This window comes from Nerophis ophidion, linkage group LG10 (genome assembly GCF_033978795.1).
Source record: "Nerophis ophidion isolate RoL-2023_Sa linkage group LG10, RoL_Noph_v1.0, whole genome shotgun sequence".
NCBI classification, from domain to species: Eukaryota; Metazoa; Chordata; class Actinopteri; order Syngnathiformes; family Syngnathidae; genus Nerophis; species Nerophis ophidion.
In genome coordinates, this window is record NC_084620.1 from 61,343,549 (window position 1) to 61,359,577 (window position 16,029).

The window sequence follows — 16,029 nt, forward strand, 5'->3', positions numbered from 1 at the left end:
GTCAGATATACCGGCCCCCAGACACGTTTTTTTTGTCAACATTTGGACCCCCCGAGTCAACATAATTGCCCAGGTCTGCCGTACACAAAGGTACTCAAGCACATATATACTGTAGGTACCTACACTCATGCATATAATCACCTTTCATCAAACATATATTTACTTCGAGGAAACTGGATAACACACGGCACACTGACATAGTTTAACCTATTGGACTATAACAATCTACAAGGTTCAAACAATTTGCTTCTCTTTCTTCCCCTCCCGTCATATGCTTTCTTTTGGGGTTTTTTACCCTTTGCGTACATATTTTGCTGTGTTTATTGCATTTTTGTTGATTGTAAAATATGTGGATCAAGAGGGGGTGTGATGTTCATATGTTGTCAATATTCAGTGTTTTATCCTTCATAGTTTATTTACATGTAAAAAAAAAAAGGTAAAATTCCATTCATTCTGTTTTTTCAGGTGGTCTGTCATAACATTTTTAGCATTCAATCAGACATCATTGTGAGGTTTTGTATTCGTGTTCCTAAAAGTCAGACATACCGGCCCCAAAACAAATATTTTTTTCTCAAAATTTGTCCCTCTGAGTCAAAATAATTGCCCAGGTCTGTGGTACACAAAGGTAATAGGTACTGACACGCATGCGTATAATCATGTTTCATCAAAGATATATTCCCCTAAGGGCAATCGGATAACACACGGCACACTGACATAGCTTAATCTATTTGACTATAACAATCTACAAGGTTCAAACAATTTGCCTCTCTTTCTTCCCCTCCCGTTATATGCTTTCTTTTGGGGGTTTTTTACCCTTTGCGTACATATTGTCACGCGTTCGGCGCACTTGTTGCGCGGAGTTGCCACTTCGTGGATGCACACACTACCAGTCAGCAGGATTGCAGGTAAGAATATGTTTTAATATAATAAAACAAAAGAACACTGGTGCAAAAAAGGGGAAAAACAAAGCGCGTGCCAATGCACGGAAAGCTAATGCTAAAAACGTAGCAGGAAACAGAAAACATTAAACGACGTGCCACACGCACGTGAAGCTAAGGCGGAACTTAGCACAAAATAATCGAGGACACAAGGATACAAAACGTGACGTGTTGCGAAAAGCAAGTAATGGACCGAGGACGAACTAAGGAACCAGGTGGGCTTAAATACACAAATAATTATTAGAAACAGGTGTGTGACAGGAGCCCGTGAGGAGGAACACAATACGTTGCCATGGTGACTAACACAAACAAGGAAGTGCTCAAACAAGGATCGGCAGAGTCCAGAAACGAAACATGAACAAAGACATATAAGCGGCAAAACAATAAACGATCCGCATACCGGATCGTGACACATATTTCGCTGTGTTTATTGCATTTTTGTTGATTGTAAAATATGTGGATCAAGAGGGGGTGTGATGTTCATATGTTGTCAATATTCAGTGTTTTATCCTTCATAGTTTATTTACATGTAAAAAAAAAAGGTAAAATTCCATTCATTCTGTTTTTTCAGGTGGTCTGTCATAACACTTTTAGCATTCAATCAGACATCATTGTGAGGTTTTGTATTCGTGTTCCTAAAAGTCAGACATACCGGCCCCAAAACAAATATTTTTTTCTCAAAATTTGTCCCTCTGAGTCAAAATAATTGCCCAGGTCTGTGGTACACAAAGGTAATAGGTACTGACACTCATGCGTATAATCATGTTTCATCAAAGATATATTCCCCTAAGGGCAATCGGATAACACACGGCACATTGACATAGCTTAACCTATTGGACTATAACAATCTACAAGGTTCAAACAATTTGCCTCTCTTTCTTCCCCTCCTGTTATATGCTTTCTTTTGGGGGGTTTTTACCCTTTGCGTACATATTTCGCTGTGTTTATTGCATTTTTGTTGATTGTAAAATATTTGGATCAAGAGGGGGTGTTTTGTTCATATGTTGTCAATATTCAGTGTTTTATCCTTCATAGTTTATTTACATGTAAAAAAAAATGTAAAATTCCATTCATTCTGTTTTTTCAGGTGGTCTGTCATCACACTTTTAGCATTCAATCAGACATCATTGTGAGGTTTTGTATTCGTGTTCCTAAAAGTCAGATATATCGGCCCCCAGACACGTTTTTTTTTTCAAATTTGGCCCCTAGGCTAAACAATTTGCTCGGGCCTGGTGTACGTATGGTGAAGCCAACACACACACACACACACGTGCGAGTGTGTGTTCAGCCCCTCCCCATTCATCAACCGATGACTCCAATTAGCGCGGACAGTGCCAGTCGCCAGACAGCCTCCACCAGTCCTCGTTAGAAGCCAATTAATCTCTCTGGCCTCTTTAATCAATGACCTTTTATTCCAGACAGGCAGAGAGGGACACACCTGCTGCTCACATGAATGACGGCGACATGAATAAACATGTCGGAAGCCCCCGAGCGAGACGTTAAACAACATCCATACTGAGAATAGAAATCCAAATTCAAAGGAGGACGGCAGGACGGAGACGACCTGTCCAGGTGTTTGAATTATTCATGAGACAAAATGAGTGTTTAAAAATGGATGCAGCAAGGCGCCATTTTCAGCTGTGAACAAGAAAGGAAGATTAAATTAAATCACCCGCAAGACGTGGCTCGCGTCCCGCAGTCTATTCGCCTCTGCTTGTTTTCCCGCCCTCGTCTGCATGTTATCCCGGGCTCCAGTCCCGTCTGACAGGACTTGGTCACGCCACCGCCGCTGACTCTTGGACTCCCCGCGGAGAACAAAGCCTGTTTGTGGTACGCCTCCACAGCGCTGATCCAAAGGCGCCGCCTGACTTTTATTTATTTGATTTTTCTATTTTATTTTTCTGAAGCCACGCTGGTCCAGCCATGAAATATTCAGCATGTGCAGATGTGACTTGTTGGTTTGCAGCCAGATGTGGGAATGAATGAAGCATTACTTAGAACAGAGATCATTATTATTACCTTTTTTATGTAAGAGTTTATGTCTTTTTACTACCGGACCATAGGGCGCACCGGACTATAAGGCACACCGTCCATGAGCGGGTCTAGTCGGGACTATTTTCATACAAAAGGCTCACTGGATTATCAATCAATCAATGTTTACTTATATAGCCCTAGATCACGAGTGTCTCAAAGGGCTGCACAAGCCACAACGACATCCTCCGTTCAGATCCCACATTTGTGCAAGGAAAAACTCACAACCCAGTGGGATGTCAATGAGAAAGCTTGGAGAGGACCGCAGGTGTGGGTGACCCACCCCCTCTAGGGGAGACCGGATGCAATGGACGTCAAGTGGATCTAACATAATAGTGTGAAAGTCCAGTCCATAGTGGATCTAACATAATAGGGAGAGTCCAGTCCATAGTGGATCTAACATAATAGTGAGAGTCCAGTCCATAGTGGATCCAACATAATAGGGAGATTCCAGTCCATAGTGGATCTAACATAATAGTGAGAGTCCAGTCCATAGTGGATCTAACATAATAGTGAGAGTCCAGTCCATAGTGGATCTAACATAATAGTGTGAAAGTCCAGTCCATAGTGGATCTAACATAATAGGGAGATTCCAGTCCATAGTGGATCTATCATAATAGGGAGATTCCAGTCCATAGTGGATCTAACATTATAGTGAGAGTCCAGTCCATAGTGGATCTAACATAATAGTGAGAGTCCAGTCCATAGTGGATCTAACATAATAGTGAGAGTCCAGTCCATAGTGGATCTAACATAATAGTGAGAGTCCAGTCCATAGTGGATCTAACATAATAGTGAGAGTCCAGTCCATAGTGGATCTAACATAATAGTGAGAGTCCAGTCCATAGTGGATCTAACAAAATAGTGAGAGTCCAGTCCATAGTGGATCTAACATAATAGTGAGAGTCCAGTCCATAGTGGATCCAACATAATAGTGATAGTCCAGTCCATAGTGGATCTAACATAATAGTGAGAGTCCAGTCCATAGTGGATCTAACATAATAGTGAGAGTCCAGTCCATAGTGGATCTAACATAATAGTGAGAGTCCAGTCCATAGTGGATCTAACATAATCGTGATAGTCCAGTCCATAGTGGATTTAACATAAACGGGTTGTACTTGTTTAGCGCTTTTCTACCTTCAAGGTACTCAAAGCGCTTTGACACTACTTCCACATTTACCCATTCACACACACATTCACACACTGATGGAGGGAGCTGCCATGCAAGGCACTAACCAGGACCCATCAGGAGCAAGGGTGAAGTGTCTTGCTCAGGACACAACAATCAATCAATCAATCAATGTTTACTTATATAGCCCTAAATCACTAGTGTCTCAAAGGGCTGCACAAACCACCACGACATCCTCGGTAGGCCCACATAAGGGCAAGGAAAACTCACACCCAGTGGGACGTCGGTGACAATGATGACTATGAGAACCTTAGAGAGGAGGAAAGCAATGGATGTCGAGCGGGTCTAACATGATACTGTGAGAGTTCAATCCACAATGGATCCAACACAGTCGCGAGAGTCCAGTCCAAAACGGATCCAACACAGCAGCGAGAGTCCTGTTCACAGCGGAGCCAGCAGGAAACCATCACAAGCGGAGGCGGATCAGCAGCGCAGAGATGTCCCCAGCCGATACACAGGCAAGCAGTACATGGCCACCGGATCGGACCGGACCCCCTCCACAAGGGAGAGTGGGACATAGAAGAAAAAGAAAAGAAACGGCAGATCAACTGGTCTAAAAAGGGAGTCTATTTAAAGGCTAGAGTATACAAATGAGTTTTAAGGTGAGACTTAAATGCTTCTACTGAGGTAGCATCTCGAACTGTTACCGGGAGGGCATTCCAGAGTACTGGAGCCCGAACGGAAAACGCTCTATAGCCCGCAGATTTTTTTTGGGCTTTGGGAATCACTAATAAGCCGGAGTCTTTTGAACGCAGATTTCTTTCCGGGACATATGGTACAATACAATCGGCAAGATAGGATGGAGCTAGACCGTGTAGTATTTTATATGTAAGTAGTAAAACCTTAAAGTCACATCTTAAGTGCACAGGAAGCCAGTGCAGGTGAGCCAGTACAGGCGTAATGTGATCAAACTTTCTTGTTCTTGTCAAAAGTCTAGCAGCCGCATTTTGTACCAACTGTAATCTTTTAATGCTAGACATGGGGAGACCCGAAAATAATACGTTACAGTAGTCGAGACGAGACGTAACAAACGCATGGATAATGATCTCAGCGTCTTTAGTGGACAGAATGGAGCGAATTTTAGCGATATTACGGAGATGAAAGAAGGCCGTTTTAGTAACGCTTTTAATGTGTGCGTCAAAGGAGAGAGTTGGGTCGAAGATAATACCCAGATTCTTTACCGTGTCGCCTTGTTTAATTGTTTGGTTGTCAAATGTTAGAGTTGTATTATTAAATAGAGTTCGGTGTCTAGCAGGACCGATAATCAGCATTTCCGTTTTTTTGGCATTGAGTTGCAAAAAGTTAGCGGACATCCATTGTTTAATTTCATTAAGACACGCCTCCAGCTGACTACAATCCGGCGTGTTGGTCAGCTTTAGGGGCATGTAGAGTTGGGTGTCATCAGCATAACAGTGAAAGCTAATACCGTATTTGCGTATGATGTCACCTAGCGGCAGCATGTAGATGCTGAAGAGTGCAGGGCCAAGGACCGAACCCTGGGGAACTCCACACGTTACCTTAACGTAGTCCGAGGTCACATTGTTATGGGAGACACACTGCATCCTATCAGTAAGATAAGAGTTAAACCAAGACAGGGCTAAGTCTGACATACCAATTCGTGTTTTGATACGTTCTAATAAAATATTATGATCGACGGTATCGAAAGCAGCGCTAAGTAGTGAGAGTCCAGTCCATAGTGGATCTAACATAATAGTGAGAGTCCAGTCCATAGTGGGTCCAGCAGGAGACCATCTCATATGTTGAAGCACAGTACAATCCATCAAGCAGTGTGGCTTACCAAAGTCCTACTAAAACATTTTGATGGATTTTTGCGTGCCATGTGTCATGCTCTATATTTTCAATGGAACATTTGAGATTTTTGTGTTGTTTACTTGAGTCAAATTGCAGTCTACACGTACCTTTTATGTGTGACTGCCATCTACTGGTCACGCTTATATCACCCCGTACCAAACAGAATAGCTTCGATGTCGGTAAGCACAACCAAAATGATTCCGTACATTGGGCGCACCAGGTTATGAGGCGCATTGAGGAGTTTTTAGAAAATGAAAGGATTTTAAGTGCGCCTTATAGTCCGAAATATATGGTATGTGCTTTAAAGTGTAGCTACTCAGTTGCTGGTGCGACTCTCCTGTGTGTACCTTGGTTGTACTTTGTGTACATTGTGTGTACCTCCTGTGTGTACCTTGGTTGTACTTTGTGTACATTGTGTGTACCTCCTGTGTGTACCTTGGTTGTACTTTGTGTACATTGAACTCATCAACGCTACGACAACATCGGTTGTGTTGCCGCTGCGTTGTTGCAGTACACTTGGGGTGGTATAGCTCGGTTGGTAGAGTGGCCGTGCCAGCAACATGAGGGTTCCAGGTTCGATCGCCCATCATAGTCAGTGCCGTTGTGTCCTTGGGCAAGACACTTTACCCACCTGCGCCCAGTGCCACCCACACTGGTTTAAAATATAACTTAGATATTGGGTTTCAGCAAGTAAAAGTGCTTGAGTCACTAGAACAGGGGTCGGGAACCTTTTTGGCTGAGAGAGCCATGAAAGCCAAATATTTCAAAATGTATTTCCGTGAGAGCCATATCATATTATTTAACACTGAATACAACTAAATGTGTGCATTTATAAGTAAGACCAACATTTTTAGAGTATAATAAGTCTCTTATTATTTTAATAACATTGTTATTCTGAAGCTAACCAATAATAAATCAAATGTCTTGTCTGTTGATCATGTTTTTGTTTGGCCATGTGCTGTTTGTCCTTTGGACTCTTTAAGTTCCTGTTTTTTTTCCACTCTCTTGTCTTGTTTCCTTGGTTACTCATTTTGTCCACCTGTCTCTGGTGGACAAAATGCCCGCTCACCTGCTTCCCGAGCACTAATCAGAGGCAGTATTTAAGCTCGTCTTTGCCAGTCAGTCGCCCTGGCGTCAATGTGATCTTTTCTTGCTCTGTGCTGACTTGTTTCATGCCTTGCCATAGTTTTGTGCTTCATGCCATGCCAAGTAAGTTTTGTTTGATTTATGGTCATAGTCTGTTTATGCGTTAGATTTGTTCCTTAGCCCAAGTTGTGCCTCCACTGTGAGCGATTTTTATGTGTATCTTTTTTTAGTTTAAATTAAATCACGTTTTTACCTAAATGCCATGTCCCGAGTAGTGCGTCTGCCTTCCTGGGAGAACAACCCTGCAGCAAGCTGCGACCCCACATTGTGACATAAAATACTTCTTACCATTAATGCGACTTCTTGAACAGGTGCGGTAGAAAACGGATGGATGGATTTAAATGCATGAGAATGTCTTATATTTTGCACGTTATTTTTAGCACTGTGATTACCAACGAAATTAAGCAATGTCAGCTAAGATTTATCTGAGAGCCAGATGCAGTCATCAAAAGAGCCACATCTGGCTCTAGAGCCATAGGTTCCCTACCCCTGCACTAGAGAAAAGCGCTATATGAATATAATTCACTTCACTTCACTCACTTCACTTGTTAATCCATCAAGTCAAACAATTAACTTCTTGGATTTATAATGAGTTTCCAGCTTTAATTGGAGTTCTGTGTTCCAAAACCACTGTGCTGTTCTTCGTGTTCCGGATGTCTGTCCAGGAAGTCTGGGTTTCTCGCAGCAACACCAAGACTCTCCAGGGTCATCTGGGACGGCGGTAATTCAATTCGATATGACCAGAGAGACTGGAAAGGGGGGTTGGTTATTTAAGGAGGAAAGGATGTTTAATATCTGGAGGAGGAAGGTGAGGAAGTCCGAGTGACAAAAGCCAGGGACGGAGTGAAGAGGATGTAGATCAGAGGCTTTTTGGCAGCTTTGGCGTTGGAGACGGTTGTTGGGAGGACAAACTCCAGCTGCTGATGAGGAATACTTCAAGGCTGCCAAACTGGCTGTTAATCCAACAGATCCTTTTGGACTGGGAACAATCCTGCCAGTGAGCTTTAATGGCGGCTCGCAGGCTTGTGTCAGATGTCCTCGCCCAAGGTCTTTATTTAGCGTGGAAGTCTGCTTCTTTAGGGTTCCTGAACCTAATCCAAAAGTGTGTCTGCTCATTGATTGATTGATTGAGACTTTCATTAGTAGATTGCAAAGTACAGTATATCTTCCTTTGTCAACGACTCTGTTCATAACTTTTATGGACACAGTTTTTAGGCGCAGTCAAGGCGTTGAGGGGATCTGGTTTGGTGGCTGCAGGATTAGGTCTCTGCTTTTTGCAGATGATGTGGTCCTGATGGCTTCATCTGGCCGGGATCTTCAGCTCTCACTGGATCGGTTCGCAACCGAGTGTGAAGCGACCGGGATGAGAATCAGCACCTCTAAGTCCGAATCCATGGTTCTCACCCGTAAAAGGGTGGAGTGCCATCTCCGGGTTGGGGAGGAGACCCTGCCCCAAGTGGAGGAGTTCAAGTATCTAGGAGTCTTGTTCACGAGTGGGAGAAGAGTGGATGGTGAGATGGACAGAGGGGTTGGTGCAGCGTCTTCAGTAATGCGGACGCTGTATCGATCCGTTGTGGTGAAGAAGGAGCTTAGCTGGAAGGCAAAGCTCTCAATTTACCGGTCGACCTACGTTTCCATCCTCACCTATGGTCATGAGCTTTGGGTTAAGACCGAAAGGACAAGATCACGGGTACAAGCGGCGGGTCTCTCCCTTAGAGACAGGGTGAGAAGCTCTGCCATCCGGGAGGAACTCAAAGTAAAGCCGCTGCTCCTCCACATGGAGAGGAGCCAGATGAGGTGGTTCGGGCATCTGGTCAGGATTCCACCCAAACACCTCCCTAGGGAGATGTTTAGGCCACGTCCAACCAGTAGGAGGCCACGGGGGAGACCCAGGACACGTTGGGAAGACTATGTCTCCCGGATGGCCTCGGAACGCCTCGGGATCCCCCGGGAAGAGCTGGACGAAGTGGCTGGGGAGAGGAAAGTCCGGCCTTCCCTGCTTAGGCTGCTGCCCCCACGACCCGACCTCGTATAAGCGGAAGTAGATGGATGGATGGATGGAGCACATATTCCGTACAATTGACCACTAAATGGTAACACCTGAATAACTTCTTCAATTTGTTTAGTCGGGGTCCATGTTCATACCCTTCATGGTACAGATCTGGATCTGAAAGGGTCAACTATGATTTCGGAGAATGTCACATCTGTCTGATCACATTAATGGATTCTATGTTCAATGCCATCCCTTCTGCTGCTTTCAGGTGGCATCCCTGGGCGTGACCACCTTCACCCTGTGCGCCCTCTGCATCGACCGCTTCCGTGCGGCCACCAACGTGCAGATGTACTACGAGATGATTGAAAACTGCACCTCTACCACCGCCAAGCTGGCCGTCATCTGGATCGGGGCCCTCCTGTTGGCGCTACCCGAGCTGCTGATCCGTCAGCTGGTGGTGGAAGAAGCCGAGATCCCGGATGAGCCCACGGTGGAGCGATGCATCATCCGGATATCCACGTCCCTCCCGGACATGCTCTACGTGTTGGGTTTGACCTACGAGGGCGCCCGGCTGTGGTGGTGCTTCGGTTGCTACTTCTGCCTGCCAACCCTTTTCACCATCGGGTGCTCTCTGGTGACGGCGAGAAAGATCCGGCAGGCCGAGCAGGCCAGCGTGCGCAGCAACAAGAAGCAGATCCGCCTGGAGAGCCAGATGAACTGCACGGTGGTGGCGCTGGCCATCGTCTACGGCGCCTGCGTGGTGCCCGAGAACATCTGCAACATCGTGTCCGTGTACATGGCGGCCGGCGTCCCTGAACACACAATGTCCGTGCTACACCTGCTCTCCCAGCTGCTGCTGTTCTGCCGGGCCGCCGTCACGCCCGTGCTGCTCCTCCTCCTGTGTCGCCCCTTGGGCAGGGCCTTCCTGGACTGCTGCTGTTGCTGCTGCTGCAGCCGCACGCCCTCGTCCACCACAGCCAGCGACGATAACGAACACGAGTGCACCACCGAGCTGGAGCTATCGCCCTTCAGCACCATTCGCCGCGAGATGAGCAACTACACGCCAGCCGGGTCCAACTGCTGAGCTGGTGGTCCGTCTACCTTACTCGGTCTACTCACATATCCAAGCGGGTGCATGAAGGACAAGGTTTTAGGGTTCTGACCACCACCGCCCAGACAAAAGGAAGTTTGCGTCTTGTCGTTTGCTAGTTAGCAGGAAATCAACCGTTTTCAACCACAGAGACCTACTGCATTCAAACACTAGAGTGATCTGCTGTTCTTATGGATCGACACCAAAAAACCTTGGTCAAAGATCTTCTATATGACAGGAGTACGCTGCTAATTCAAAGGATCGCCTGCAAAAATGCAAAGCATAGATTATCCGTATGTCAATAGAAGTCTGGTGTTATTAGAAATCTACTGCAAAGGATCAACCTCAAAAACCTTAGTCAAGGATATTCTATATGGCTGTTGTTATTTTTAGGGATCAACTGAAAATTTGCCACTCCAAATACTCTTAAAGAAGGTTGTGCTTTACGGTTTTTAAGAATTGACTGCAAAAACATCAGTCAAGATCTCCTATAGAACAGGAGTGCCCTACTTTTAAAGAATTACAGCAAAAACAGTAGTGGAAGAGCTTCAACTTGACTGGAGTGCCCTGCTGTTTTTAAGGATCTACTGCAAAAATGCAAGTCATAGATTCTCTGTATGTCAAGAGAAGTCTACTGTTGTTAAAAATCTACTGCAAAAATTACAAGTCAAAGATCAACCTCAAAAACCTTAGTCAATGATCTTGACTTAGGTTTGTTATTTTTAGGGATTGACTGAAAATGTGCTAGTCCAAATACTCTTAAAGACGGTTGTGCTAGGATGTTTTCAAGAAATGACTGCAAAAATGTCAGTTAAGATCTCCTATAGAACAAGAGTGCCCTTTTTTTAAGGAACTACAGCAAAAACAGTAGTGGAAAAGCCTCAACATGACTGGAGTGCCCTGCTGTTTTTAAGGATCTACTGCAAAAATGCAAGTCATAGATTTTCTGAATGTCAAGAGAAGTCTACCGTTATTAAAAATCTACTGCAAAAAACACTAGTCAAGGATCAACCTCAAAAACCTTAGTCAAGGATATTCTATACGGCTGTTGTTATTTTTAGGGATCGACTGAAAATTTGCCACTCCAAATACTCTTAAAGACGGTTGTGCTTTACGGTTTTTAAGAATTGACTGCAAAAACATCAGTCAAGATCTCCTATAGAACAGGAGTGCCCTGCTTTTAAAGAATTACAGCAAAAACAGCAGTGGAAGAGCTTCAACTTGACTGGAGTGCCCTGCTGTTTTTAAGGATCTACTGCAAAAATGCAAGTCATAGATTCTCTGTATGTCAAGAGAAGTCTACTGTTGTTAAAAATCTACTGCAAAAATTACAAGTCAAAGATCAACCTCAAAAACCTTAGTCAATGATCTTGCATTAGGTTTGTTATTTTTAGGGATTGACTGAAAACTTGCTAGTCCAAATACTCTTAAAGACGGTTGTGCTTTGCGGTTTTTAAGAATCGACTGCAAAAATATCAGTCAAGATCTCCTATAGAACAAGAGTGCCCTTTTTTTAAGGAACTACAGCAAAAACAGTAGTGGAAAAGCCTCAACATGACTGGAGTGCCCTGCTGTTTTTAAGGATCTACTGCAAAAATGCAAGTCATAGATTTTCTGAATGTCAAGAGAAGTCTACTGTTATTAAAAATCTACTGCAAAAAACACTAGTCAAGGATCAACCTCAAAAACCTTAGTCAAGGATATTCTATACGGCTGTTGTTATTTTTAGGGATCGACTGAAAATTTGCCAGTCCAAATACTCTTAAAGACGGTTGTGCTTTACGGTTTTTAAGAATTGACTGCAAAAACATCAGTCAAGATCTCGTATAGAACAGGAGTGCCCTGTTTTTGAAGAATTACAGCAAAAACAGTGGTGGAAAATCTATAACATGACTGGAGTGCCCTGCTGTTTTTAAGGATCTACTGCAAAAATGCAAGTCATAGATTTTTTGTATGTCAATAGTGTTATACTATATCTACTGCAAAAACACTAGTCAAAGATCAACCTCAAAAACCTTAAGTCAATGATCTTCTGTTGTTATTTTTAGGGATCGACTGAAAATTTGCTAGTCCAAATACTCTTAAAGACGGTTTTACTTTGCTGTTTTTAAGGACTAACTGCAAAAATGTCAGCCAAGATCTCCTATAGGACAGGAGTGCCCTGTTTTTAAAGAACTACAGCAAAAACAGAAGTGGAAAAGCTTCAACATGACTGGAGTGCCCTGCGGTTTTTAAGGATCTAATGCAAAAATGTGTCATATATTCTCTGTATGTCAATAGACGTCTAGTATTAGAAATGTAATGCAAAAAGCACTAGTCAAAGATCAACCTCAAAAACCTTAGTCAATGATCTTGACTTAGGTTTGTTATTTTTAGGGATCGACTGAAAATTTGCTAGTCCAAATACTCTTAAAGACGGTTGTGCTTTACGGTTTTTAAGAATTGACTGCAAAAACATCAGTCAAGATCTCCTATAGAACAGGAGTGCCCTGCTTTTAAAGAATTACAGCAAAAACAGTAGTGGAAGAGCTTCAACTTGACTGGAGTGCCCTGCTGTTTTTAAGGATCTACTGCAAAAATGCAAGTCATAGATTCTCTGTATGTCAAGAGAAGTCTACTGTTGTTAAAAATCTACTGCAAAAATTACAAGTCAAAGATCAACCTCAAAAACCTTAGTCAATGATCTTGACTTAGGTTTGTTATTTTTAGGGATTGACTGAAAATTTGCTAGTCCAAATACTCTTAAAGACGGTTGTGCTTTGCGGTTTTTAAGAATCGACTGCAAAAATATCAGTCAAGATCTCCTATAGAACAAGAGTGCCCTTTTTTTAAGGAACTACAGCAAAAACAGTAGTGGAAAAGCCTCAACATGACTGGAGTGCCCTGCTGTTTTTAAGGATCTACTGCAAAAATGCAAGTCATAGATTTTCTGAATGTCAAGAGAAGTCTACTGTTATTAAAAATCTACTGCAAAAAACACTAGTCAAGGATCAACCTCAAAAACCTTAGTCAAGGATATTCTATATGGCTGTTGTTATTTTTAGGGATCGACAGAAAATTTGCCACTCCAAATACTCTTAAAGACGGTTGTGCTTTACGGTTTTTAAGAATTGACTGCAAAAACATCAGTCAAGATCTCCTATAGAACAGGAGTGCCCTGCTTTTAAAGAATTACAGCAAAAACAGTAGTGGAAGAGCTTCAACTTGACTGGAGTGCCCTGCTGTTTTTAAGGATCTACTGCTAAAATGCAAGTCATAGATTCTCTGTATGTCAAGAGAAGTCTACTGTTGTTAAAAATCTACTGCAAAAATTACAAGTCAAAGATCAACCTCAAAAACCTTAGTCAATGATCTTGACTTAGGTTTGTTATTTTTAGGGATTGACTGAAAATTTGCTAGTCCAAATACTCTTAAAGACGGTTGTGCTTTGCGGTTTTTAAGAATCGACTGCAAAAATATCAGTCAAGATCTCCTATAGAACAGGAGTGCCCTGTTTTTAAAGAATTACAGCAAAAACAGTAGTGGAAAATCTATAACATGACTGGAGTGCCCTGCTGTTTTTAAGGATCTGCTGCAAAAATGCAAGTCATAGATTCTCTGTATGTCAAGAGAAGTCTACTGTTATTAAAAATCTACTGCAAAAATTACAAGTCAAAGATCAACCTCAAAAACCTTAGTCAATGATCTTGACTTAGGTTTGTTATTTTTAGGGATTGACTGAAAATTTGCCAGTCCAAATATTCTTAAAGACGGTTGTGCTAGGATGTTTTCAAGAAATGACTGCAAAAATGTCAGTTAAGATCTCCTATAGAACAAGAGTGCCCTTTTTTTAAGGAACTACAGCAAAAACAGTAGTGGAAAAGCCTCAACATGACTGGAGTGCCCTGCTGTTTTTAAGGATCTACTGCAAAAATGCAAGTCATAGATTTTCTGAATGTCAAGATAAGTCTACTGTTATTAAAAATCGACTGCAAAAAACACTAGTCAATTATCAACCTCAAAAACCTTAGTCAAGGATATTCTATACGGCTGTTGTTATTTTTAGGGATCGACTGAAAATTTGCCAGTCCAAATACTCTTAAAGACGGTTGTGCTTTACGGTTTTTAAGAATTGACTGCAAAAACATCAGTCAAGATCTCGTATAGAACAGGAGTGCCCTGTTTTTGAAGAATTACAGCAAAAACAGTGGTGGAAAATCTATAACATGACTGGAGTGCCCTGCTGTTTTTAAGGATCTACTGCAAAAATGCAAGTCATAGATTTTTTGTATGTCAATAGTGTTATACTATATCTACTGCAAAAACACTAGTCAAAGATCAACCTCAAAAACCTTAAGTCAATGATCTTCTGTTGTTATTTTTAGGGATCGACTGAAAATTTGCTAGTCCAAATACTCTTAAAGACGGTTTTACTTTGCTGTTTTTAAGGACTAACTGCAAAAATGTCAGCCAAGATCTCCTATAGGACAGGAGTGCCCTGTTTTTAAAGAACTACAGCAAAAACAGAAGTGGAAAAGCTTCAACATGACTGGAGTGCCCTGCGGTTTTTAAGGATCTAATGCAAAAATGTGTCATATATTCTCTGTATGTCAATAGACGTCTAGTATTAGAAATGTAATGCAAAAAGCACTAGTCAAAGATCAACCTCAAAAACCTTAGTCAATGATCTTGACTTAGGTTTGTTATTTTTAGGGATCGACTGAAAATTTGCTAGTCCAAATACTCTTAAAGACGGCTGTGCTTTGCTGTTTTTAAGAATTGACTCCAAACATGTCAGTCAAGATCCCCTACAGGACAGAAGTGCCCTGCTGTTTTTAAAGAACTACAGCAAAAACAGTAGTGGAAAAGCTTCATTATGACTGGATTGCCCTGCTGTTTTTAGGATCAGCTGAAAAAAACGCTAGTTGAAAGCCTCAAACTGTACGTTTCCTTTTTCTTCCAGTCAAACAATATTTTCGGTATACTGGATGGAATTTTCAAAATATTGTCTGACTGGCAGAAAATTGAACAGTATATGAACGTGAAGTTATAAAGAACCTTTTTGAGCATCCGCAATATGACCGCAGTATCCTGCTGTTGTTAAGAATCCACAGCAAAAATGCCAGTCAAAGATCCTCAGAAGCACTCAGCATTGCAGACAAGTCAAAGATCCTGTATATTACTGTGGTGCTCTGCTGTTTTTATAAAGATGAATACTGCAAAATGAAGTAGCCTGCTAGCTAACAAACACTTTTATTTCCACTTCTGCTTGGCGGAGGTCAGTTAGTGTTGGACAACTTCAAGAGTGTCAACAAACCACGACGAAAAATAACCCTGCATTGATCTTTAAGGCTCGTCATCTCAAATGTCATTCACTCAACAATTGTCAAGAATGCGCATCTGGGACAATAATCCAACAGGAGTCGGATGCACACTTGACTCCACGGGTATAATTTGCATCAAATCTGATACAGCGAGCAAACAGTCGGCTGACACTGCCTAATCACAGGGGTCCCACAACTTTTTAACCTGTGGGGGCTGCATTGGGTTAAAGGAATTTGGCCATTTATACACACACACACATACATATATATATATATGTGTGTGTGTATGTATGTGTATACGTACATAAATATATTATATATATATATACACATATATATACATATGTATATATACATAAATATATACATACACATATACACTTATATATATATATATATATATATATATATATATATATACACACACACACATACATATATATATATATGTGTGTGTGTATGTATGTGTATACGTACATAAATATATTATATATATATATACACATATATATACATATGTATATATA

General features: G+C 42.0%; 1 protein-coding gene across 1 annotated transcript in view; it reads left to right on the top strand.

The window, feature by feature from the left end:
• The window catches only part of gpr37b (G protein-coupled receptor 37b), a 31,233-nt gene extending 15,297 nt beyond the window's left edge, over nt 1-15,936 (top strand). The window contains exon 2 of the mRNA XM_061914326.1: nt 9,378-15,936. Within this exon, the coding sequence (XP_061770310.1) occupies nt 9,378-10,193 (816 nt within the window). The 3' untranslated portion in view covers nt 10,194-15,936. The remainder of the gene's footprint in view (nt 1-9,377) is intronic.
• The last annotated feature ends 93 nt before the right edge of the window (nt 15,937-16,029 follow it).